The following is a 22670-nucleotide window of genomic DNA, read 5'->3' as shown; positions in this document are numbered from 1 at the left end:
GCTCCCAACGCGGTGATCCACAGGAATCTGTCGTGGTGCCACTGGTGACACAGAGTCACGTGGAAAATAGGCGCAAACTAGATATTATTGTGGCACTAATGGCAGCACAAGCGCCGCATCTCGAGCTGCTGCGCGAATTGTTTTACTAAACGAGAGCTATCCGCTGATTCACGCACCCTCGGTTGCCGGTGCTCTGCACCCAACGCACGTCTTGTCACGAGCAGTACTCATCAAGGCCTACTGCTCGGAACGTTAGAGACGGTCCGGTGTTGTCCTCACTGCCACATTGTGATAGGACGCTTACACCATCTCTTGAATGTGAAGTGAAGTTCAGCCCTGCAACGGAAGCAGGAGACGAAATACAACGTCTGGGCCGCAGAATCAGTTTCGTGTCCTCTGTCAGGTCACGCCACAGCATACGGTTATCACGCTCGCGTGTCAGCACATTCACCCGCGTCTTCTGTCGAGGCATCAACGGTCGCATCACCGTCGAATAGTCCCTGTTTACCTACAGTCAGGCCGAGCATCGGAAACAAGTGAGCACCAGTTCCTACCCGCCCCGTCGAGTGTGTCCGTCAGTGATGGTAACCCGTTGTAGTGGGGTACCTTGAGTAAGCGCTTTCGTTTCAGGTCAGATATTGCCCAAAACGCATACGACATCGACGCCGTCTGTTTTCGGAAAGTGACGTCTTCTGTTATCCACGACACTGTAAGAAGCACACAATGCATTTTCCTTCTTTGTGTTGCTTGTCGACTGTTTTTACGCACCCTAATCATAGCGAGGCAGCGGCTGAATCGTCTGAGAGCATCAGTCTTGCAGAAAAGGCGAGGCTTCTTGCGGCAGGAGGCCTGTCTAACCGGACTACGCTGGCGAAGGAACTGGTTTTGCTCTTCGACATGGAATCTACTCCAAGATTTTGCTTCCCTGACGGCACTCCAGATGTATCTGCCAACGCAGTTGTGGGGGACATCTGTAACTTTTTATCTTTCACATCATCCCTCAGCCTTGGGTCTATGGAGCCGTGGTGCTGGCCTAAGCCAAACCATACGAGAAAGGCAGGAAACAGCTTCCGTAGACTACTCGAAGAGGGCGCAGAGATGGATCACGACGACGTTTTTGTTAAATGGCCATGTTTGGGAGAGTGTAAAGGAAAGTGTAGCATTCACTACGCTGGAAAGTACGATAGAGAACAAGTGAGCAACGAGGAGGAGGATGGGGAGGATCGATCTCGGGAATGTGGCGAAGAAGGCGATTGGGAGGAAGAAGAACGAGGCACTGAAAATAATCGCTATGTTTTCGAATATGCTAATTATGAGTTGGGGGGGGGAGCGAGAGCGACGGCGAATGTGGAGGGAACTTTGAAGGCTCCGACGACACAGATTGGGAACCGGAGGAAGTCTGATGCTCTGGCAGGAACACCAGAAACTCCTCGCCGCGAGGCAAGGACCCGGCTATCGCACGCGTGGAAACGGAGGGGGAATCAACTGCAAATTTATGTTGTATGATATATGTCAGGTGTGGGCACACGCAAATATACAAATCGTAGAACTCCCGCCCACCAGGCATGAATACAGCAAGTAAAGTTTTGAAGCGTTATTGAAGTAGCCAGAAAACGAGGTGCAAATATCACAAGCCGGTCCCTACTGTTCCAACCACCAGCGCAAACGAATAGGCACTTCTCCGCTGCTTGCTCATGTGAAGAGCGGCGGCATGGGGTCGAGTACACCGCAATTAGTCTGGATGGTAATCCCAGCCGGACCAGTTCAGGGCACCTTGTTCAGGGGCCCTGCCCGCCAAAACACCCAGCGAACGCGCTCTTCGTCGTTTCTGCAAGTGATGTTGCTGCAGAGACCGCATCGTGTTGCGTCTGCTTGGTTGAGCAATTCTTGCTAGCGCTACAGACATAGGAGGGTTTGCTAAAAAAACGTGGCTCTGCGTCCCTTGCGTGATCGCGCTGCGAGGCGCCTTAAAACTTGTGTTTCCCCCTGCCGGCGTCTTCTGCCGCTATTGTGCAACGGGATGAGTCTGGCGCCGGATCCGCCTGCGTAGTTGGGGTCTTCCGGTATAACGCTGTGCCATGTCTTGTGTATCGATGTCGCATCACTTCAGAGAATGCGATGACACTGCTTTGCCAAAGATTCCAGCTTACAGAATTTATCTGCTGAAATGTAAATGTGAGTGCGATCGCTAGAGGTCGTGTCTGCGCACTTCCTCTACATAAATATTCTGAATAGCCTCCTGAAAGCGCTTGTGTGGCGCACCATTCGCGTAAAGGCTCTGCATGGTGTCCAGGCTTCTGGCTACCTTTCAGTCTTTGCTCCGCATTTGCTTTTCATGCTCCACTCCAAATGTAGGTATAAACCAGATACTTGTGTGTTAAAGACATTTGGTTGTTTGTGGAAGTAGGACGCTCGCGAGATCTGCGCGCTGGAAGACGTAGGTGCAGTGCAGCTGTGGAGGCCGCAGAATAATTGGCTGCGGTGCCTCTAGGTGCATGCCGTCAACGACGAAGAAAGTGATAGTATTCCGATTTCTTCTCAGGCGGAAAACGAGCATTTTCACTTTGGTGCTGTTAGGCCTTCCCGTCAATGGGGTTGTGGTTGGAAAGCCATCAAAGCAAGCGCTGTTAGCACATCCCCAGAGAAAGTTACAGGCGGCTTCTGGGCGCTTTTTGCATTCCTCCTTCTCCTGAGGCAGATTATACGGTTCCCTATAACAGTGCCTCCTCTGCATGCATTGAACCTTCGAATATTTTCTGTATCAGGCATCGTATGATCAGTGCACGCTGCAAGTTCGCGAGACGTGCTAGAGACTGGCTCAGATCCAGCCGGCCGCGCTTGGTAATAACATGCTTGTGGTCGCCTCGGTCGGCAGGCACTATTGCAGCAAGGGACCACTCAGATATTCCTCCTCAGCCGGCGCATAATTCCAGCAATTACGCGTCATACCGTGCTTACCTCATTAGTCATAATCAGAAGACCCCGCTGTACTCCAAATACGTGGCATGAAATCATGGCAGCGGATGTGTCCTCAGGCCTCGGATTTATCCGCTTCTGGGCTTCCGCGTCTGCCTTAGATGCTGTTGACCTCTGCCGACGTCATCGCGACGAAACAGCTCTGGTAGACGGTAAAGTCAAATTCACCGCAGATGTCCCTAAATGTATCAGATCTGCGAATGATGGTAAGGACGAATGCACCAACACGGGACATGTAACTGACTTCGGAGTTGCCCCAAAGTAGGACGAGTACATGCAGATAAAAGAAGACACTGTAGCAACTGTTTTCTTTGTGGCGCCTCTGGCTCCGGCTTCTCCCGCACGCTGCTGCGACGGATTGCTGCTGAGTCATGTCGCAGTTGGGGGGCCAGCAAACAACATGCATGAAGCATTGTGTCGGGAATAACATGGGATCGTAGCTGAGACCGGCGAAGGAACTACATCACTGATGGGAAGGGAGCCACCGAAAATAAATAAGCAAGCATAGCCTTAAGGAAGTGAGCAATTGTGTTTTGCAGAGTCTGCCTGCTCTGCGGCGCAAGCGGTCGGACAGCTGATCGATGAGCGCAATGAGGAAAGTCAACAGAGTCTCCACATCCTTCTCCTCGGTCTTGGTGATCTTCACCATGTGCTTTTCACTGTTTCCCGCCTGTGGAAACCGGAAAATAGAGGCCACCGTCTTCATGTAAGTGACCGTAGACAAGCCTATTTTTCACGTTCCTGCGCATAGCTTCGTCGAAGCTGGCCTCTCCGCTTCGCGCCCAAGGTGGTGCTCCGCTTGTCATCGGCGAGTCCACATTTTGCCGCGGACAAGCTGCAGGTTGACGTATTGCCATCAGAGACGAAAATGAATCATCTGATGAGGCATGAACAGAAGTGTCACGGCTGTCATCCATGGCATTTGCGAGTTTTTCTTGTTGTGTTTCCATCCAGTTCTTCGTGCACGAGGACGCGCCAGAGGTGCTGGCGAGACACTTGCTTCTCCTGGACATGGTGAATGACAGAACCTTGTCATTTAGAGGTACGCAGGCTGTTCCAACCCGATACAATGACCGACCCCACGCGCGGACAGACATACCCACTGCGCTGTCGCGTAGGAGTCTGATATTGCACGTTTCAGGAGGTGACCGGTGCCGCCAAGTTGGGCTCGAGCCCCGCCCCTGTCAGCTAGGGATCACCGCGTGTCCGGGGCCCTCTGGTTGCCATTTTTCGCCGGTGTGCGCATATGCCCTAGGAGGCGGGACACGCTGGCGTGGTGCGTGTTGTGGTGGCGTTATGCTTACCAGAGAAAACCGACACGTTCCTCGATGTCTACGCGAATACTCGCCTGCTCCCCAAGACTGTCGACTACATCCGGAATCGGCAGCCCCGTTTAACTGAGTAGGCAGATCGCGCAGAAACTTCGTGCCATCTTCAGGGCAGGCACAACCACGGTACCGTGGCTTGGGTCGCCTGCATCGGTGGTGCTCCTGTTGGGCCTTCAGCAGACCGAAGCTAATCTATATGGACGCGTGTTCAAGAAGAGAACTTCGTGTTGTTTTGTCTGCCGTATTGCAGCTTTGTGTGCTCCGAACATCCCCATCCGCTGGACGGCCTTGTCGACCTGACGCATCTGAAGCATCGTCAACGCGACGATATCCAGGGTAAGAGATTTGTTTCTACTGGTGGGTGCCACGGCATTTATTCACGTCTTCGCTGTCATCGGTGCAGCGCCATTCCCACGCGCCAAAGGATCGGTCGGCCTCCCCCCGGCGAAGAGAGCCAATGCGGGTTTAGACTAAAACCTACGGGGGACGGGTATCCGCCCGGCGAAACGACATTTGAACTATCTCACGGCAGGAGGTGGTTTTCTAGTCACGCAGGCTTATGCGAGAGGAGCTATGATTTGTGGAAAGCGTCTTGCGTGTTTCTGTCACCGCTCGTCGCAGAAGCGATGGAGGCCTGGCATCCGGCTGTGAAATTCGACCTGGAAGGACTGCGAGACCAACGGCTCAGGCACTTCTATGGCCAGCGATTCGACTATAAGGTTAACCTAATGGATTGGAATTATCAGATGAACCTTAGCCCGATGGTGCGTCTTGCTTGCTGGGTTGCAGCTGCGGCTCCGGCGCAGCTTTCCCCCCCTCCCCCCTCCCCCTCCCCGCCCCGTGAACCTGCGTGGCATGCCGGTCCCTCCTACCTACTTTCATGCACGTCGCAACACCATCAATCGCTGAGACGACCAGAGACACACACGTGGAAACGCGAACCGCCAGAGAAGCTCTGCACTCGATAGTTACGGGAGTCCAACCGATCTTCGTTGTTATTCTGGTCGTTCGACGTCGCAGGTTCCTATCATTCACTGGCGACAGTACAAACGCTTCGCCCTCACAGGTACCCCCCTGAGAGCTTCTCGAGTGGTTGGTGACAGTTTGTTTGAGCCGAGCTTCTCTTTCTGCACGTTCTGCAGGCAGATTGGTGTCAAGGATAATCACAGCGAAGCGCAACACGCGAATTGTCCTGTAAGGCCGCCGTTGCTCACCTGGCTGTCTTTTCGATCCTCAGATCACGAGGTCCCGGTTCTGTTTGTCTTGCCTGGTATCCTGCTCAGGTGTCGCCTTCGAAGCGCGCCTTGCAGATCACGCCGAGCCGAACAGGACGCTTTCTTCCTATACACGTGCAACAGACGTGAGTCGCCTCGTCCCACTCGTATCCCGTCGCTTGGCTCCCTCTCAGCCTCCAGGACCATGCTTCTTGAAACCTTACGAAGGCTCCTTTGTGCCATCGCGAGTCTGGAAGCCTCGATCTGATATGCAGACGGCGACTCAGATGAGGCGACACAGACGCAGCGCGATGCCGCGCAGACGATCTGCCCTGCGAACTCAAGCGACACGTTTTTATTTGGTCCCTCGGCGAGTTTTGACTTCGAATCACCGCCTTGTGCGCCCGCAGACGAAGCGACGTCAGAGTGTCAAAGTCCGCGGTTTCTGGGCCGACATCGTCAGCGGACCGTTCTACGCGTACGGTGAGTATGCACGCGGTGCGGCCAGGTGCTACGAAGCTGTTCCATGTCCCCCCCCGCCCCCCGTCCACCTTGTGGACAAACATATACGGATTGTTTGCTTCTGGAGTCTGGGACCTCGCTAGATGCTGTTCTGCTGCTCTATTGATCATTGGCGAGGAATAAAGTATAGAGGGACGGCTGTTCGTTGACGTGGCATCGAAGAAGTGATGACTCTTCGAGCAGACGGCGGGATTCGAATTCTGGCGGCGTACAGGCGCAGAGACGAGGCACCGGTACAGAGACCGTTTGTTTCGCAAGGTCGGCGACCAGCAGCGCTATGTGAGTCCGCTGTAGAGGAGCTTCTTCATGCCGCTTAGGCACAGCACCATCCGCAGCGCCCGGTGACTGCGTCACCTCCCACGGCGTGGGTCGGGCGCCAGAGCGGCGCTTCACAGCGAGGCTTGCCTCCCGCGCCGCCCACACGCTACAACGCAAAAAGGGCTGCCCTTTGGTTGCCCCAGAAGCAACCTCTGACAGGATACGCGACAGCCTGTGCGGCGCCAGCGAGACTGCGGTCCCTCCGCTTGCGTCTGTTCTGCGGACATTTCCAGAGTACCCATGACATTGCGACCTTCAATCTCACTTCTATGATCTACGGCATTCAAGAAATGAACGTGAGTTTCAGCGCGCATGCCTACAGCGTCTCCCGTCGCAGTCATTCACGAGGAACCCCTCGTGAAGGCGTGAGGCAGGCGAGGCCCCTCTTGACGGCACTCGCTTCGGGAGTCCATCCCGGAAGCGGCGCGGCTTTCTGCAGAGCTGCATGGCGTGCGCGCGTTTGGCAGCTGAACGGGTCAGGCACTCTGAATCCCAATCTGCTGGAGCGCGAGTTGTGCGTGATTCGTGGAGACGCTCAGGACTTTCCCCTACCGCCAAAATCTGAAAACGAGGATAAGTACGTGCCCGCAGGGGACGGGTCCTCCCCCCTCCCCCCTTGGTTACTGACTCCGTCGCCGCTTGTACGCATAAAGCGCCCCTCGGCTTGTGCTGAGGGGCTTCCCCACTCTCATGGTGCAGCGTTCGGCGCCAGCGCTGTCTGTTTGCCGCAGACCTCCTTATCCGTCGCCGACGGAGTTGGCATTCTTCGCGTTGGAGTCGCAGCAGACCTCTGAGTCTCGTCCCTCTGAGTCTTGTCCCTCTGGGTCTTGTCCCTCTGAGTCTTCCGCTGCCCACCGAGACGCGAAAGTGGTTAAGCGGGAGGCCCCTGGAAGTTCACGGCTCGGACCAGAGTGCGACAAAGAGAAGATTCTTCCGTTCTCAGCCGGCGACGAAACCCCACGTGGGCTGAGTCCAGAGGCATCGCCGAGCTGCAAACGCAATGTGACACTGGAGGCGTCGCCCAGTGGGGCGCAGGCCAAGCGAATCGCCTCTTCGAAAGACAGTCGCGCGAGCGCGTGTTCACAGGCGACAGCGGGTCATCGCAACGTCTCGCCCCGAGCGCTTCCCGACGTTCAACGCCGAGAGGAAGGCGGGAGTGCCTCAGGGGGCGCCGAGTCTGAGGCCGGTCTTCTGCCAGGTACTTCAAACCGAAAGCAAAAGACAAGAGAAGCAGCAGCCGGTGCCTGCGGTATGCGGTGAGGCGCTGACTGCAGGACAGAAGTCACGCGGGACGGTGGTGGGGCGAATTGTTACCATGCGTTCTGGAGTTTGCTCAGGATTCCAAAATGTCAAAGTCACCTTCTTGATGGGGCCGGTGCCAGACCTCCTGGCGAAGGACAGGCAAGCGCCAGCGCAGCTCAGTCTCCTCCTCTGCCCCTTGCCTCGCGCGCGTCTGCAGTTCGCGAGTTCGGCTGTAGCCCCGCGCGGTGGTTTCTGCCCTGTAGCGGAAATCAGGGCAGCGCTGACAAGCGTGGAGGTTTAGAATTCTTCTGGACTGTGCTGTGCCTTGTCTGCAGGTACACTAACCAGTTTGATGTGGCGATTGTCGCGAATGTGGCTACCACGCCCCTCTTCAAGCATTGCGGCGTCCTGTCGAATTCGACGCCTTCAGAAGACTTGCCAACGCCAGCAGTGAACGGCGAGGGGCGTGCCGCACGCCAGCGCGGAGAGGTTCCTACTGAGGCAGCAGCCTCGGCGACTCCCTGCGCGGAGGCGCCTCCGTCGTTCCTGAGCACTTGCCTAAAGAAGGATGCGCTCGTCTGTTTCGAAACCTTCAAGTGAGAATGCGGAAAGACTGACTTCCAGCACCAACCTGCCAGTAGACCCCACTCGCCACGTGATTCGCCTGCGCCGAGCGAGCCGTTGCGCCTCCGCTTCGCACACCGTGCCGCCTTGGAAGCTCAAAATTACGTTTGCCAACAAAGAAGGTGGCAGATTCGAGTCGAAAGCACAGCACGGTGCATCGAAGGTGGTGTGTAACGTACGGGCAAATCCTTGCGACACCATTGAAACTCGTCTCTGCATCTATCTTGTTGCCACACCGAAGCAGCAGAGCGCGTAGACTGCTGAGAATCCCACTGGAAGAAGCCAGTGGCGCGATTTGTCATGTCCTGCCGCCATGTGCGTCCGCATCCAGATATGCCGCAAACTTGAACAGCGTCGCGAAACTGAGGTAGGCAGTGTCGCGCGGAGAGGCGCCTCGGCGGAGTCACCGAAGAGGGGCACGCCTCCTGCGGGCAACGCCCCATGAAATCGAGGCCTCGTGTTCGATGCGCCTCTCGCTGCCGCAGGTTTCGAAAAGTGGCCTTGGAAGCCGCAAAGAAATCCCGCTGGCATCTGTGCAACCCGAGTAGCGGTAGGGACGGAACGGCCGACTCCTGCAGAGAAAGCAACAGCTGGTAGACTCGACCGCGGTGGCTAATGCGTTGCCGTTTCGCTACTCGAAGATGGCGATGCCCACGAAAGACTGCTACAGATGCATGTCGCACGTCGAGACACCCGGACACCGCTCTTCTGACTCCCACACTCTGCGGAAACGACGCATACGACTCTTTCACGTCTGGCACTCCAGCCGGCCGTTTGACACAGCGGCGACTCTAGTCTACCGCCGTTCGCCTGTATTTCATACGCAAACGCGGAGGCATTACGCGGCTTGACCTGCTTCCACGGGCCCTGTTAGAGAGCCCATTAGAGACTCCCTTTTTCTGTTGTCGCGAAAAAACCCGCTTCCTCCCTCACGCTGCAGACTGCACTCGCAACCGCCAATAGTATCTATCAGCATATGCTGTTGGAGGGCTCGTGAGAGTGTACCGTAAACGCTGAGTTTTGTCGCCTCTCAATTTCTGCTGCAGCGCCGCCGATGGCCGAGACACTGCGAGTTGGGTCGCAGCCTCAGACAGAGAAAGAGCCGAACTGTGCAGAAGCCACCAAACAAGAGGCAGCTGCTGACGCATACATGATTTTTCGCACGTCGCCTTGCGCATGACTAGAAAACAACTCTCCGCGGTTTGTCACAAGTCGCCTTTTTCCCGCATTCTTTATTTTCTTGTGCTGCGTCTCACCGCGAAGGCAGTAATCGAGCTGTGAGACTGGCACGTGCTGTGCTCGTACCCAGGCAGCGCGAGAGGCCCCCAAAATGTGCCTTTTGACTCTGTCACGCGGCGCCTGTAGCGTTCGATTTTCTCTGCGCCTTCGGCGCACGCTAGAGGAAACTGCGTAAGGCCACCAAACGGGCGCCTCACCTAAGCGCACGAGGCGCTTTCCGCAGCTTGATGCGCAATCCAGCGCATTGAGGCTTGATCTCGCGAAAAGAAAGCGGATATCTTTGCATGGAGTAGCTGTCGCAGCCTCCAGTTGATCCTTGCTCTATGGCTGTCAGTGAGCCGCCACTATCCCGCCACCCAAGATATATTTATCTATTGCGGGCTCGGTCTCACGTCCCAACACACTGTACACACATGGCTGCTGGAGAGCCGACGCAGTGTTACTCGACGCATCTCTGCAGCTGTCTTTTCTTGCTTGCGGTGGGCCGCACTGTGACAATCAGAGCGTTCATTTTGGTAGCCGATTCTCCGCTGTGCCTCAACGGCAAAGTCGCGCAGCCGCCCCCAGGCGAGTCAAAAATCGGCGAACCGCAAGCGTCTTGCGCGCTTGCCTCTTCGAACGCGTTGAATAGTGCCTCAGCAAGTCCGCTTGGGGAGAGGCAGGCAGACTCAGCAAAGCTCCAGACGGCACACAACCATTTAAAACAGAATCGGCAGCCGTTTTTTCTCTTCGACGGTAGTGTAGCGTAGACTACAAAGAAAAACCTATCCGGCAGTTGCCAAACCCTCTAGACGGGCGACACTCCGCACACGCACTCGAAGGACGGCAGAAAGGAAGAGACGGCAGTGCAAGAAGAATGGAGAGAAGAATCAGGCGCCCCTCTCCCCCTCTCCTCCCCCTAGCCAGTGTGAGTAAGCCAAACGAAGAAAAGCAATCCCTAAGGGAGAGGAGCGTTGCAGTCAGAAGGCGCCACTTTGAAAAACTGAGAGATGCGGCGAACCAACCCGCAACGGAGACGGCGTTCAAGGCGCATACTGGGTAAAACACAATACCTCGAACCCTTTGAAGTCTCGCGCGCAGTGTTGAAGGACGTGGCAGTCATCGAAGTCGCAGGAGCGCACGAAGAGCACCTCTGACAAGAAACCGCTCTCGCTACAGCGCGGGCGAATGTGGAGAGTGAAGCGAGGGACTCTGCGGGGAGACATAATCAGACGACGCAGCCCCCAAGCCGCCGAACAAGGCGGCGTTGCTCTGCGTGCCCAGGTTGCTGTGGTGAATCGGCCCCAGGTAGCTCTCGTTGATCGTGGCGATCGCAAACAAGTTCATCGAGTCGTAGCGCACACCGAGGAGTCGCAAGCGAATGTCGCTGTCCACGCGCAACTCGACTTCTCCGTCAGTCATGCAGCCCACGGCGCTGTCGTCCTGCACACAGAAAAAAAACTCTCTGCATGCGAAACTCTGCCGCAACGCTTGGGTGCCGTCTGGGAGAGTCCCGCGCAAGGCCACACGCTCAGCAGCTTCGGCAGATCGCCTGGTTCATTTCTCATGAGGATAAAAAAGAAATCTAGAGAATTCAAGACGCATGCGCATGAGCGAGAATGAGTTTTGAAATCTGCGAAACAAAGAGCCTCAGGAAGGGGAGGGAGGCCTCACCTGGTAAACGAAGGACGGCGGCAGCGACGCGCGAGAGACAAACACCTTCAGTGGTCCACACTGTGCAAAGAGCCCGAGCTTGTTGACGTCGGTAATGACGGCATCCAAAACCTGAAAACGAAATCGCAGAGACATCACCAGATAGTGTCTTCCGCACCCGAATAGAGATATAAGTATATATATACATACATAGACATACACATATACATGGAGATACATGCACATATATATATTCATTTGTGTAGATTGGTGAATAGGTAGGGCGTGCCTCTTTCCAAAGTGCGGCTGAAGCCTTGCAAAACGGAGGCAGTCTGCTCCCGGGATCGCGTTCCCCACAACGCCTCAGCTGCTCAGCTCAACAGAGTCGAGCCGCAAAGAAAACCTTGAATGCAGCCCCGAATAAAAGATCTCGAAGTCAAATATAATAAGTGTACATTCATATCTATATATATCATTATATCCATACGCTTGTATATACACTCGTAGTGCATTTGCACAAGAGTGGACACGACACAACAACCGCAGGGAACGACAACGCACGGATGAGTAGAAGACGAGACGAGAGGATTGGGCCGACGTGAGTAAAGAAGCGAGTAGACAAAGAGAGAGACCGCGAGGGAAGCAGAGAGAGGCGCCTCACGCAGAAAAGCCGAAAGACAACGCTTGCAGCCAAGGACGAGCGCCAACAGGCAACGCAAAACCGAAACGAGATGCAAAGCGCAAAGCCAGGCGCGAAGGCAAAGGACGCGACGCTGACAGCAAGAAGGCAGCAACCGGAGGAAGAATTGAACAAAGCAGAGAAAGACGCACCTCATCCTTGAAAGGTTTGAACGTGATCGCCTGATATCTTGCTGCGACGATTACCATCCCCGTGCCGTCCTGCACGCGCCCAGCCTCCATGTGGACGATGCGAATGACGCAGATGATGTAGCTGAAGAAGAGCCGTGGCAGCACACAGAACAAGACGCAAATCCAAACGTACGCTCTGCCTCATAAGGTGATAGAAAAGGTTGAATAACAGAGATCCGTAGAAGGCCAAAACGAGGCGGGAGCAAACGTGTGCCCGCACCAAGGCCGAACAGGATGTTGAACCCCGAAGGTAGCGTGTATAATACACAACTGATGGTCTGAACGCAGACGCTCCCCCGCCGCACGCTTCAGCGCCTCGGGTCGCAGCAGAACACCCTTTACTTTCTGACTTGCGCTCGTTTCTCTGCAATCCGTCGAAGCTCCGTCAGCCGCACTTGAAGGAAGGCTGTGCTCCGCCAGAAAGAGCGCAGGCGCCTCAGAGGCCCCCCGCCATTCTTGCCAGCGCGCGCCCGGCACGCCTGCCCCCCCCCCCCCCCCCCCCCCGTAGAGGCGTCGGTGGGCGGCTTGGACCCAAGCGTAACGCGCGTGGAGGCTTCAGGCATGCATGTTGAGCGGGTTTTTTTCTATCGCGGGGCGCTTCTCAGGCGTCGTGCCTCACCCTAGATTGTGTAGGCATTTTCCTTCGACTTGCTGCCGCAGTAAGGTCTCGACGTATTGATGGTAGCGGCGGCCCAGCTGCGCAGGCCGCAGCGCCACATTGTGCCACTGCTCAATGACGAAAAACATTTTTGACTGTCGGCTCACAACCGGCGCGGCTCCCGCCGCAGGGGCTGCAGTCCACGAGGCAGTCGGAGAGAACGAGCGGCGGGAATCGATGCGCAGCAGTGATGAATTTGCGTGCCTTGACCAGATAATGGCGCTGGAAGCAAAGGCAGAGGTGCCGAGCGGAAGACCGGATGCGCCTTGAAAAAAAAAGTGGAGCACACGAGCGAGGTCAGCGTGACAAAGCGCGGGATACGTACGAGAGAGAGCAGGGGTCGCTGCGCCTCCGTAACATTGAGAAGGGAGACTGGGCGAGCAGGAAAACAAAATCAACGCCGGTTGAGGACTGACTACGCGATGACGAGGGAGAGGAAACCCGACGCGCCACTGTGCGCAGGCGAGAGGAGCTACGCGGCTCGTAGCGGGCAGTGAACACGAAAGCAGAGAAGTTTTGACAACTTAGAAAAGGTCCTCCTGCTAGTGTTCAGCGATGGAACAGGCCCATAGGCACAAACTGGAGACAGAGAAAGACGGTATCAGAGGAGGAAACGAGTAGTTCGTGGTGTTCGCCGGTTGACGCGCGACAGAAAGATCACGTCGCCGGAAAGACAGAGCCGGAAAAGCTATGGGAAACGGATATAAAGCGCTCCAGATGAAAGTGATAGTAAGACAACTGAGGAGGGAAGACGAGAGATGCCTATGGATCCAAGCAATACATACACTACAAAGAACAGTTCCCTCTCATGCAGGCGTATCATGCCACTATTACCAGCATGCTCCAACCCTGCGGTGTCTGTACACCCTGCGGCACCGTCTCGCGAAGTCGGCAGAAAACCTCCTATTTCCGAGGGACAGAGATACAGCGGCAGACAGAGACAGGGAATTGACAGAGGAAGTTGTATACGCCTTCTGGCTGCCGCGAATTGCTTGGGCGATCAAACAAGAGGGCAGGTGAACCCGCTCGCGCATGCAAGATGCGGTTTATGCATACCTCGCTGTCTAGCCCCCGTAATGATGCTGAGCGTGTTTTCCTCTAGAAACCCTATTTTCTCGTCCTGCTTTTCCGGAAATGCGTCGTTTTTGTTGCCACGCCGATATCACGTCTCCTCCACTTTGCCAAAACGCGGATTCCCCGGATTTTTTCCGCCTGCAACGATATTGTACGAGGGTCTTGTGTGCATGCAGACCGGCCGTGGCTGGCGATCTCAGCGCCCTCTGCTGCCGTCCTCTCTTCAGCGGAATTTCATGAAAAGATTGAGACTGTTACACGCATCCGCAAACGAGCGGCGACTGCGTACCTGGTCGTTGAGGCAAAGCATTAGGGTCTGAGTGCTTAGTGTGTGTCCGTCTGTCTCAGATTCGTCATCCAGCAATAATATATGTATGTATATAAATATATCTATAATGTATATATATGTATCTTCGTGTAGAATATTCACGCTCATTGGGTTACCCGCATGTCTGGTTTTCTACTGGAACCTGTGTACATACACCTCTCGTGTGCGCTGGAATCGTTCGATGTCAGGATTCTTTTCGTCCAGTGCGGCCTCGAGCGCGTAGTCTGTGGCTCGGAGTCTCGCGTCGCCTCTCTTTAGTCTCTATATTGACCCTAAAAGGCGATCTGCTCCCATTTGAGTCGCTGGCAAGCCTTCCACTCCTGTTCGTGGGTTCTTCTTCGGAGCTCTCCCCGCTGTCCACTGCGTCATGTCTGCGTGTCTGGCGCGTGGCCCTCCGTCGCAGGCAGCGTAGCGTCTCCTCTCGAGCGCACCTCTCTTTGGCTAGACCCAGCAATGTCGCGACTGCACAGCAGCAGGGCCGCAGGCTCTTCAGCGTGCCGCGGAGGAGCTGTGCAGAGTCGCAGCAAGGATGGAAGGTGCTCGGGCGACAACAGCCGAACGAGCGGCGGCATCGTCTGCGTCGGCGCTGCGTGCAAATACTTCTGCAGTGAAGAAGAGTGGGCTGGCATGCACAAACGGCTCATTCCCCTCAATGGAGACGACGAGAACCTCGTAGACAGGTAGGCGCCGCGAACCAGGGAGAAGAGCCGCTCTTCAGGCTTGGGAATCTCAGTCGCGAGGGCCTGGCTGCCGGCGCGCCGGCTGCCTCTGCCTCAAGGGATCCAAACAGGCGAGGGGACCGGGCATTACCCGCAGGAGGAGCATCCTTCCTCTCGCGCGCCTCCGCAGGGTGGAATGTGCGCAGGAGTGCCTTTCGTTTTCTTTCCGTCGATGCAGATACGATGTGCGACTCCTCCTTAACGACCCCGAGGCCCTCAACAAGAAAAAGAAAACCTACTCGAGCGACCGCGTGCGCGAAATCCTCGGCGAGACGCCAGCTCTCGACAGAGAACGATATCGAGTGAGAAAACGCTTGCTGTGGGCGTCGGCGTTGTCGTTGTCGGGCGGATCTGGCGGATTCACGACTACGCTGCGCACAGATTGCCTGCGTCGCTCCAACTCGCTCCGCGCTGAGGTCTCAGGCAGGCCGAGACTCGCGTGCAGACCTCTGCAACTCCGAGGGCAGTATCGACGTGAATATACTCCCGGCGGAGAAGGGACGCGTGATGACTCTACTCGTCTTTTGAGTGCGTACCCGCTCGCGCGCCGCTCCAGTTCGGCGCGTGCGTGGGCGCGTTGCACTTCCTGCACAGCGAGGCCGCGGCACAGTCTCTCCCCCTAGCAGACTCGCCGCTGAAACCGCGCGGGGCTTCGCGCGGCGCCAGCCTCGCCTTCATGCGCTGGCGTACATGCACATCTACGTGCGTGCTTGTGCATATATATATATATATATATATATATATATATATATATATATATATATATATATATATATATATATAGGGTTTAGGGTTTAGTATATATATATATATATATATATATATATATATATAAAACCCTAAACCCTAAACCCTATATATATATATATATATATATATATATATATATATATATATATATATATATACGTAGTCTGTGCTCGTCCAATGTTGTTGAGGAGGTGTGGAGAAACGTTTTTGTCTGCCGTGGTGTGTCTTTTTAGGATTTGCCTTCGTCTAACTTGTTCGAGGACGAAGTGCTGGAGCGGCTGAGAGACGACCGCGGAAAGTACGGCGAGGCGTGGACCCCGACGCGCGAGCTGCAGAGGCTGCGCGAACAAACGGCGCGCGAGACGCGAGACAGACGCGCAGGGGGCGGCGGCGGAGGCACGGGCGGCGCAGGGTTTGACGACGCAAGCGTCAATGCCGGGTGAGAAGAGCCTCGAACCAAGAAGAGTCTCCTGTCTGCCGGCTGCTGCCCGGCATTCTGAAGCAAGCGCGGTCTGCGAAGAAAGGCGACCACTTCCCGCCCCCCGGCCCCCACCTCTTTTCTCTCTCTTTGTAGATATGCATGTCGCATGCATCGGCGCAGGCGGCGTACACCGCTGTGCTGCGCGTCACTCATGGGCGCGGATAGGAGCTGCTGAGGGGCGCCGCGTTTTCCCATCTCAGGAGCAGAGAGGCTTTTTCGAACACGTGTGTCTGTTTGCCGGGGCCTGGGACATAGATTCACGTATCTGCGTATCCCTCTCTCTCCATGTATGAACATCCGTATACACATACATATTCATTTGCATGCATTCAGTTGAGCAGAAGCTGTGAATGCATTTCTGCAAGTATATATATATATATATGTATATATCTGTCCACACGCCCGTACGCGTGTATCGACCGGTGCGAGTGAGTTTTCTTTGCATTCCAGTCTGGTGTCTCCCTGTGTGCCCATAGCCTCGGCGACATGTCCGCTGTCCCCCCTCCGGCTGCGCTGGACGCGCCCGTCGACGCCTGCGGGAGAGGCGACGCCTGGCGCGGGTCTCCGCGCGAGGCGGCGGAGAACTCGAGTGAAGGCGCGAGCGAGCGCGACGCGGAGAGCGGCAGCGAGCGCGACGACGACGCAGGGGGCGAGCGCGACGCTGCGGGCGACTCCAGAAGCAGCCGAGCCGCTGACAGCGACGAAGAAGGCGCCGGTCGCGCGCGGTCGCGGGCACGCCAGCGCCCACGCGGCGAGAGTGCCTCAGAGGACGACGCAGAAGACCGCGAACGCCCGCGGAGAAAGACAGAGAGAGAGTCTGCGCGCGGCGCCGAAGAGAGAGGCACGCTCTGGCGAGCGGCAGAGGAGGAGGAGACGGCGCGAGAGGAGCGACGCGCAGCCCGCGTGCAGAGGCGAGGGGGGCAGGGAAGGGACGCGGGCGACGAGGGAGATGGGAGCGACGAAGGAGACGCGGGAGGCAACAGCCGCGCGAGTCCGCCTGCGTCCCGCGCTGGAGAGCGGCCTCGCGGGCGCCAGAACGGCGGCAAGCGAGAGCGCGGAGGCGACGGCGTAGCGCAAGCAAACCGCGAAGACCAGGCGCAGCCCAGAGAGTGCCGGCACCCATTCCAAAAGGAACCAGAAGGCAAGCGCAGGCGCGCGGCGGGTGAGGACGCTCGCGAGTTTCGTGGCGAAGACCGAAGAGCTGCGGCGCGAAAGGCCCGGCGCGCAGAGGCGGCATCTTCTGAAGAGGAGGGAGAAGAGTCCGTAGATCCAGACACTCCGCGGGAGCGGATGGACGGCGGCGGACGGCCGCGGCGGGCGCAGTCTCCGTCCCCCCCCACTGCGGAGGCCTCGCCGCGAGCGCAAGTCCACGCGGAGCGCAAAGAAGGACCAGGCGAAGAGGACTGCTTCGTGCCTCCGTTTTGGCTCCCGCGAGACAAGATTCCTCACCTGCCGCGAACTCTGAAGGAGCATCTAGTCATTGAGTGCACGGCCCACTTCGTTCGAACGGTGAGCGGCCGCGACGCCCTCTTGGCTGACGAAAGACTGTTTTAGAGCTGCCTTTGCACACGCTTTCAGACGCCCCGTGAGCACTTGGTTTCTACTCATGTGTGTGACCGCACGTACGCTGCGGCGCTTGCTCGGAGTGTCTGCAAATCCTTTCGCATGGGCGTTTAAACCAAATGGCATCTATCTGTATCTCGCCTATCGCCTGCGTCGGTTTCAGCTGCTCATGAGCTCAGAGTTTCATGCGTGCGGGCGTATGGCCGCTTCTGTGTGGGCACCGATGCCGCGCTCGGGTCTGGCAGCGCGCGTGCAAGAATTTTGAACCCAGCTGTTGTTTGTGTGTCTCTCTTTTTGTATTTCCCACTTTCCTTCTTTCTGTTTCGCCGTTCAGGAAGGGAGTCGCATGGAGTTTCGGCTGAAGCTCGATCCGGCGGCGAGCGCCCAGCTGCGCTTTCTGCACGTAGACCATCCCCTGCATCCGTACTACGCGTACCTGCGGCAGACGGGCGAGGCGCTGCTGCTGCATGCGCCTTCTCTTCTGCCGCCGAAGCTCCTCTTTTTCTCCAAGCTCGTCTACACGCATCTGCCTGCGTGGGCTGCGGCGGCGAAGGAAGATCCTCTCGAGCCGCGGCACGACGGCGCGACGGCCGACGCGCAGGCCGACCGCGAGGAGATCACCGACGTTTCACCCGCCGGCGCCGCGATGAGAAAAGCGAAGCGAGAAGGAGGCGCGCGAGTTGGCGAAGACGCACGCCCCAGAGAGGAGAAGGAAGATGAAGAGGAGAGGCCCAGCCGGGACGCAGCCGAAGGCCGCTGGGTGGAAGGCGCGTCAGCTGCGCAGGGAGAGGGCGCGCAGGCGGCGCGCGTCTGCTTGGTGGACGCAGGCGGGCAGGGGAAGGCGAAGGCTCGAGTGAAGACAGAGGAGCAGGGCGGGGCGGAGAAGTCGCAGAGCCCAAGCGACGTGAAAGCAAGTCGCGACACGGGGCATTCGCTGCTTCTTCAGGCGAAGAACGAAGAAGACGAGGGAGGCGTCAGTCTCCTAATGTCCTACGGGTCCGACGACGAGGGCGACGCGGCCGACGAGGATGTGCCAGAGGGAGACATTGTCGCTGAGGACGGCGCGGCGCCGTCTTCGCCGTCCGCCGCCAGTCCAACGTGGGCAGCGAAGGCGGCGAAGGAGGAAACGGCCGCGGCCGCGCCTCCCGACGAAGAAGATGAAGATGAAGACAACGAGCTGGACGCAGTATGGCAGAGCGGCAAGAAGCTGCGCGTGGCCTTCGCGTTGGAGTCGCGCAAGGTGAAGCCTCGCGGGGGCACGCCTGCGCGCGCGGGCTGCGCGCCCGGGGTGCTGAAAATAATCTCCAAGCGGAGGGTCGCGCCCCGGGGGGCGAGCGAGTCGGCTGCGCCCGAGTGGGCAGTCGACGAGCGAGACCCTGACGCGGTCGTCGCCGCCTTGGATGAGCTGCCGGAGCTGCCCTGGGCGAAACCGAACGACAAACTCAAGCTGACAGATGTGAGCAGAGGCCACTTCGTGAGTGCGTGTGGAGGGCTCACAGACTGCCTACAAGCGTCGCACGATGCAGACACACGCGGGCGTATGCCTGCGTGCAGGCCCTGGACCACAGGAGTGTAGATAGATAGATAGATAGATAGATAGATAGATAGATAGATAGATAGATAGATAGATAGATAGATAGATAGATAGATAGATAGATAGATAGATAGATAGATAGATAGATAGATAGATAGATAGATAGATAGATAGATAGATAGATAGATAGATAGATAGATAGATAGATAGATAGATAGATAGATAGATAGATTAGAGAAAACAGATATAGAGATACAGGTATAGATATCGATATATAGATTGTGTCATACCTTCACATGTAGGTGTCTATTCATATATGTATATCTATATCTAGGTAGATATTTGTATATGTATTTACATGCGTATGTAGGATTATTATGGTATTCGTTGGGGTGCAGTGGCTGAGAGAAGTTCAGTGGATTCAGACCTGAGTGAGAAGCGATTCAAGCAAAGTGAAGATCTTTCAGACTCTTTTCAGCTGATCAGGAGCCGCGGAGCGAGTATCTGCGGCGTAAGGGCAGTAAGCCTCGTAGCCAGAATCTTTGCCGAGCTCCTGCTTCGTGTTTCACGCGGCTTTTCTTCTCAGGTGTCTGCGTTGATCATTCACCAAATCGGCTGCTGGCTGTTGGTCTCCGGAGAGGAGACGATGGTCGACTTTGCCCTGCAGGTATCAGTTTCAACTGGATCTTTCTTGCGGGACTGTGCATCTTCGGTGATGGTTTGTTCCAGCTTTGGGCTCTTGTGTCTGTCCGTCTTCACTTAGTTTCGCGCGGTGTGCGAGCATATGTTCTGGTCTGAGAGCTCCCGCTGGCGACGAATCTTCCAAGGCATTGGAAATGGCGGCAGGAGGCTCGGTGTGGCTCAGCTGTCTCTGCGGCGTCGCAGCCCCAGGGGTAAGGCGATGTGGGATGAGCTTGGCGTTTCTTTCTTCTCAGATGACCAGTGAAGACTCGCGATTCTTCTTCCTCGACCGCACACAGATCGCGTTTTGCTACTTCAGGTAAACGAGCGCATGCAAACGACAGCCGCGAGGAGAGGGGTGCAGCGGCCGCTGTCTCTGCGGCCTCCCCCGCGGGCGTCTCGCCCCAGCCTCTCGTGGGCGGCGGCGTCTCCTCTGCTGTCTGTTTTTCGTCCGCCGAAAAACCTACGCCGTTCTGAGCGGTTGGGGCGCGCGCCTCCTCCGCGGCTTTCTCCGTTATTCTCTGGTCGCTGTCTGGGTCTGTTTTTGTTTGTTTTCCTCGCCTCTCTTTGTTCCCGCATTGCCGGCCTTCGGGCAGGGCTGGTGCTCTGCCTGCCAGTTGTTTTGAGACTCAGCGCCCTCCTCCTTGTGGCGCGTCTCCTCGACTTTCTGGTTTTCTTTGGTCTTTCAGATATGTGCTGCGGAGCGTGCTGCGAGCGAAGAAGGAAGGAAGGCCAACGGCGAAGGCTCCGGCCCAACTCACGTGGCACCCCGTGGTGAGTCTGGGCGCAGGTGCTGGGGTTCTGCTAAGCAAGGGAAGCAATAAGAATATTTCTTTTTTCTGCATGGGGGAAGCCAGGCAAGAGCAGTCAACAGGTGTTTTTATGCGGTGCGAGCGCTGCAGAGCGAGTCCCGCGGGAGTGGAAAGTCTGCGGAAGTAAGGCCTCGGAGCTCCTCACGGCGCACCTGGTCTTCAGCGTAATGTACTGTTTATAAGACTTCTTTTCTTTCCAATTGAACAATGTTCACAATAAACCATTTTCATCAAAATAATTCTACTCTGTTGCGATGCCGACTGAAGGGTTCACGCGAAGCCTTGTCTGCATACGCCTCAAAGCGTGATCATGTATATCGATGGCTGAGCTCTTGGACTCATCGCTGCCATCGTGTGTACGTCGAAATACGTTCTGCTTGCGTCTTCTCTGGCGGCCCCCCACCCCCCCCTCCTTGCATGCGCTGGTGTCGGGTTTGTGTTTTCCGGCTTGTGTTGCCTCCGCCAGACGCGCGCATTTCTGGCGCGGCTGCGTTTTGAGCACCACCTGAGTCAGAAGAAGGTGCAGACCACGGCGGAAGGCGCATCGCACGCCGACGGAGACGAGGTGCTGACCGAGTCGAGTATCAACGAGCATGCAGCCGCCGCTGCCGCAGCCTCCAGCGCTCTGGCCGCAGAGGCTGCGGCGATTGAAGAGCGGCGGACGGCGGAGGCGCTGGCTCTACGGGACATGCTGGCTGGCGCAGCTGGAGCGGGCTTTCGCGGCTTGGAGACTCAATGGGCGCCGGAGGGCTCCGTTGTATGCACACCGGGAGGCGCCCCGCAAACGCTCGCGCCAGACACTCAAAACAGCACCAATCCTGTGACTGTGGCGGAGGTGGAGAGCGCCGCAGAGTCGACGACAGAGAGCTTGAACAGCGCGTCCGCGCAGTCGTACCTCTCAGATTGCAACGGAGACGACGCGCAGGCGTCGCTGGCCGCGCGGGACTCTCAGGCGGCGGCCGCGACTCCCGCGAGTCAATCTGCCCCGTCGCCGTCGGCTTCCGGGGCTTGGGCGGTGGAGCCCAGGGGGGACCAGGGGGCGCCCGCAGCTGCCGAGGTGCCGGAGGGCTGCACGAGCCCGGTAGAGGATCCTGCTGCGCTGGTTGCGAGGGCCGTAGCGGATCCTTCGTACGTGCCCACTGCCGTCAGTCTGTTGACGACCGACATGTATGCCGCTGGGGCGGCGGGCGACGCTCCGCGCTACGCCATTCTGTACGCAGCGTATTGTCAACTTTGCACTTACGTGAAGGCAGCGGCGATGCCCAGCAGTGTATCAACCGCAGGATCCTAGCCGCGACAACAGCGTGTCTAGCCGCCAAGCACCGAGTGTGTGCGCACCTCGCTGACGGACTGCGGCTCGGATAGAGTTCATACGCGGCGACAACACAGAAGCTTTTTGGTCTGATGCGTCGCGATTGCGCGCTAGACGTGACCGGCTCGGAGAGGACGTGAAGGGGCTGATGCATCCCGTCTATCTATTGGGATTCTATGCACAGCGCGTTCAGGTGGGGCGAACCGGCTGGCGGCAGCGTCTGTATTGGGGCGGCGGAGGACAGACCTTGCAGCCGGTCGTGGAGGCCTTCCGGAGACCGCAGCAGGCGATCTCTGTCTGTCGAGACGCTGGAGCAGCTCACTGGAGAAGCTGCGATCCGATTCTATTGCCAGATCTCGCAGAGGGCTCAGTTCCCAGGCGTCAGCCGGATAAATGTGGAGGATAGGGAGAGTTTTGTCCTCAGTGAAACCCTCTGAGGTTTTCGTGTGCATGTCGAGGGGTGCGGCAAAGCTGAACGGGCGTTGCACGAGTGGCGGGAACGGGTCAACTTGGAATTCCGCGCATGCGTGAGCGTATTTATGTGTGGTGATTTGAAACGGCGTGTTTGCAGATATGCATCTACACGTCTATTTGTGAATATGCTTCGTGCATGTGCGTGCGTGTGGCTCCCTTGGTGAGTCTGCACAAGCAGCAGAGTGCGGGGGTGTCCTCTTGTTTCCGCAAACAAGCTAGGGTTCTGGCTTGGCAGTTTCGCCTCCGCTACTGGCGGGCGAGTTTTCTTTTGAATCGCTTTAAGTTTTCCACAACTTCGGTATCGTTCACAGGGGCTCTC

At 56.9% G+C, this 22670-nt stretch overlaps 3 protein-coding genes across 3 annotated transcripts; 2 read left to right on the top strand and 1 right to left on the bottom strand.

Moving 5' to 3' along the window:
* Nucleotides 1–3013: 3013 nt before the first annotated feature.
* BESB_037520 (uncharacterized protein) lies at nt 3014–9404 on the top strand (the record flags this gene model as incomplete). Its single annotated transcript, XM_029362338.1, has 16 exons — nt 3014–3182; nt 3516–3682; nt 3931–4018; nt 4284–4377; nt 4555–4640; nt 4926–5068; nt 5325–5370; nt 5588–5664; nt 5929–6001; nt 6255–6319; nt 6592–6935; nt 7090–7614; nt 7936–8196; nt 8556–8591; nt 8710–8774; nt 9271–9404. 16 exons carry the CDS (start codon nt 3014–3016, stop codon nt 9402–9404), a joined length of 2373 nt encoding a protein of 790 aa, XP_029221303.1.
* Nucleotides 9405–10615: 1211 nt separating this feature from the next.
* On the bottom strand, nt 10616–12712 carry BESB_037510 (DNA-directed RNA polymerase II RPB7; the record flags this gene model as incomplete). The annotated part of the gene is made up of 4 exons (XM_029362337.1): nt 10616–10885; nt 11117–11227; nt 11927–12047; nt 12585–12712. The coding sequence occupies 4 exons, from the start codon at nt 12710–12712 to the stop codon at nt 10616–10618; spliced, it is 630 nt and encodes a 209-aa protein (XP_029221302.1).
* A 1766-nt stretch (nt 12713–14478) lies between these two features.
* On the top strand, nt 14479–21856 carry BESB_037500 (uncharacterized protein; the record flags this gene model as incomplete). Its single annotated transcript, XM_029362336.1, has 9 exons — nt 14479–14705; nt 14923–15046; nt 15728–15933; nt 16452–17484; nt 17873–18994; nt 19659–19739; nt 20008–20072; nt 20443–20527; nt 21032–21856. 9 exons carry the CDS (start codon nt 14479–14481, stop codon nt 21854–21856), a joined length of 3768 nt encoding a protein of 1255 aa, XP_029221301.1.
* Between the last annotated feature and the right edge of the window lie 814 nt (nt 21857–22670).

The sequence above is a fragment of the Besnoitia besnoiti genome, chromosome II (genome assembly GCF_002563875.1).
Source record: "Besnoitia besnoiti strain Bb-Ger1 chromosome II, whole genome shotgun sequence".
NCBI lineage: Eukaryota > Apicomplexa > Conoidasida > Eucoccidiorida > Sarcocystidae > Besnoitia > Besnoitia besnoiti.
The sequence above is the reverse complement of the archived record's forward strand: the minus strand, read 5'-3'. Positions and strand labels throughout refer to the sequence as shown.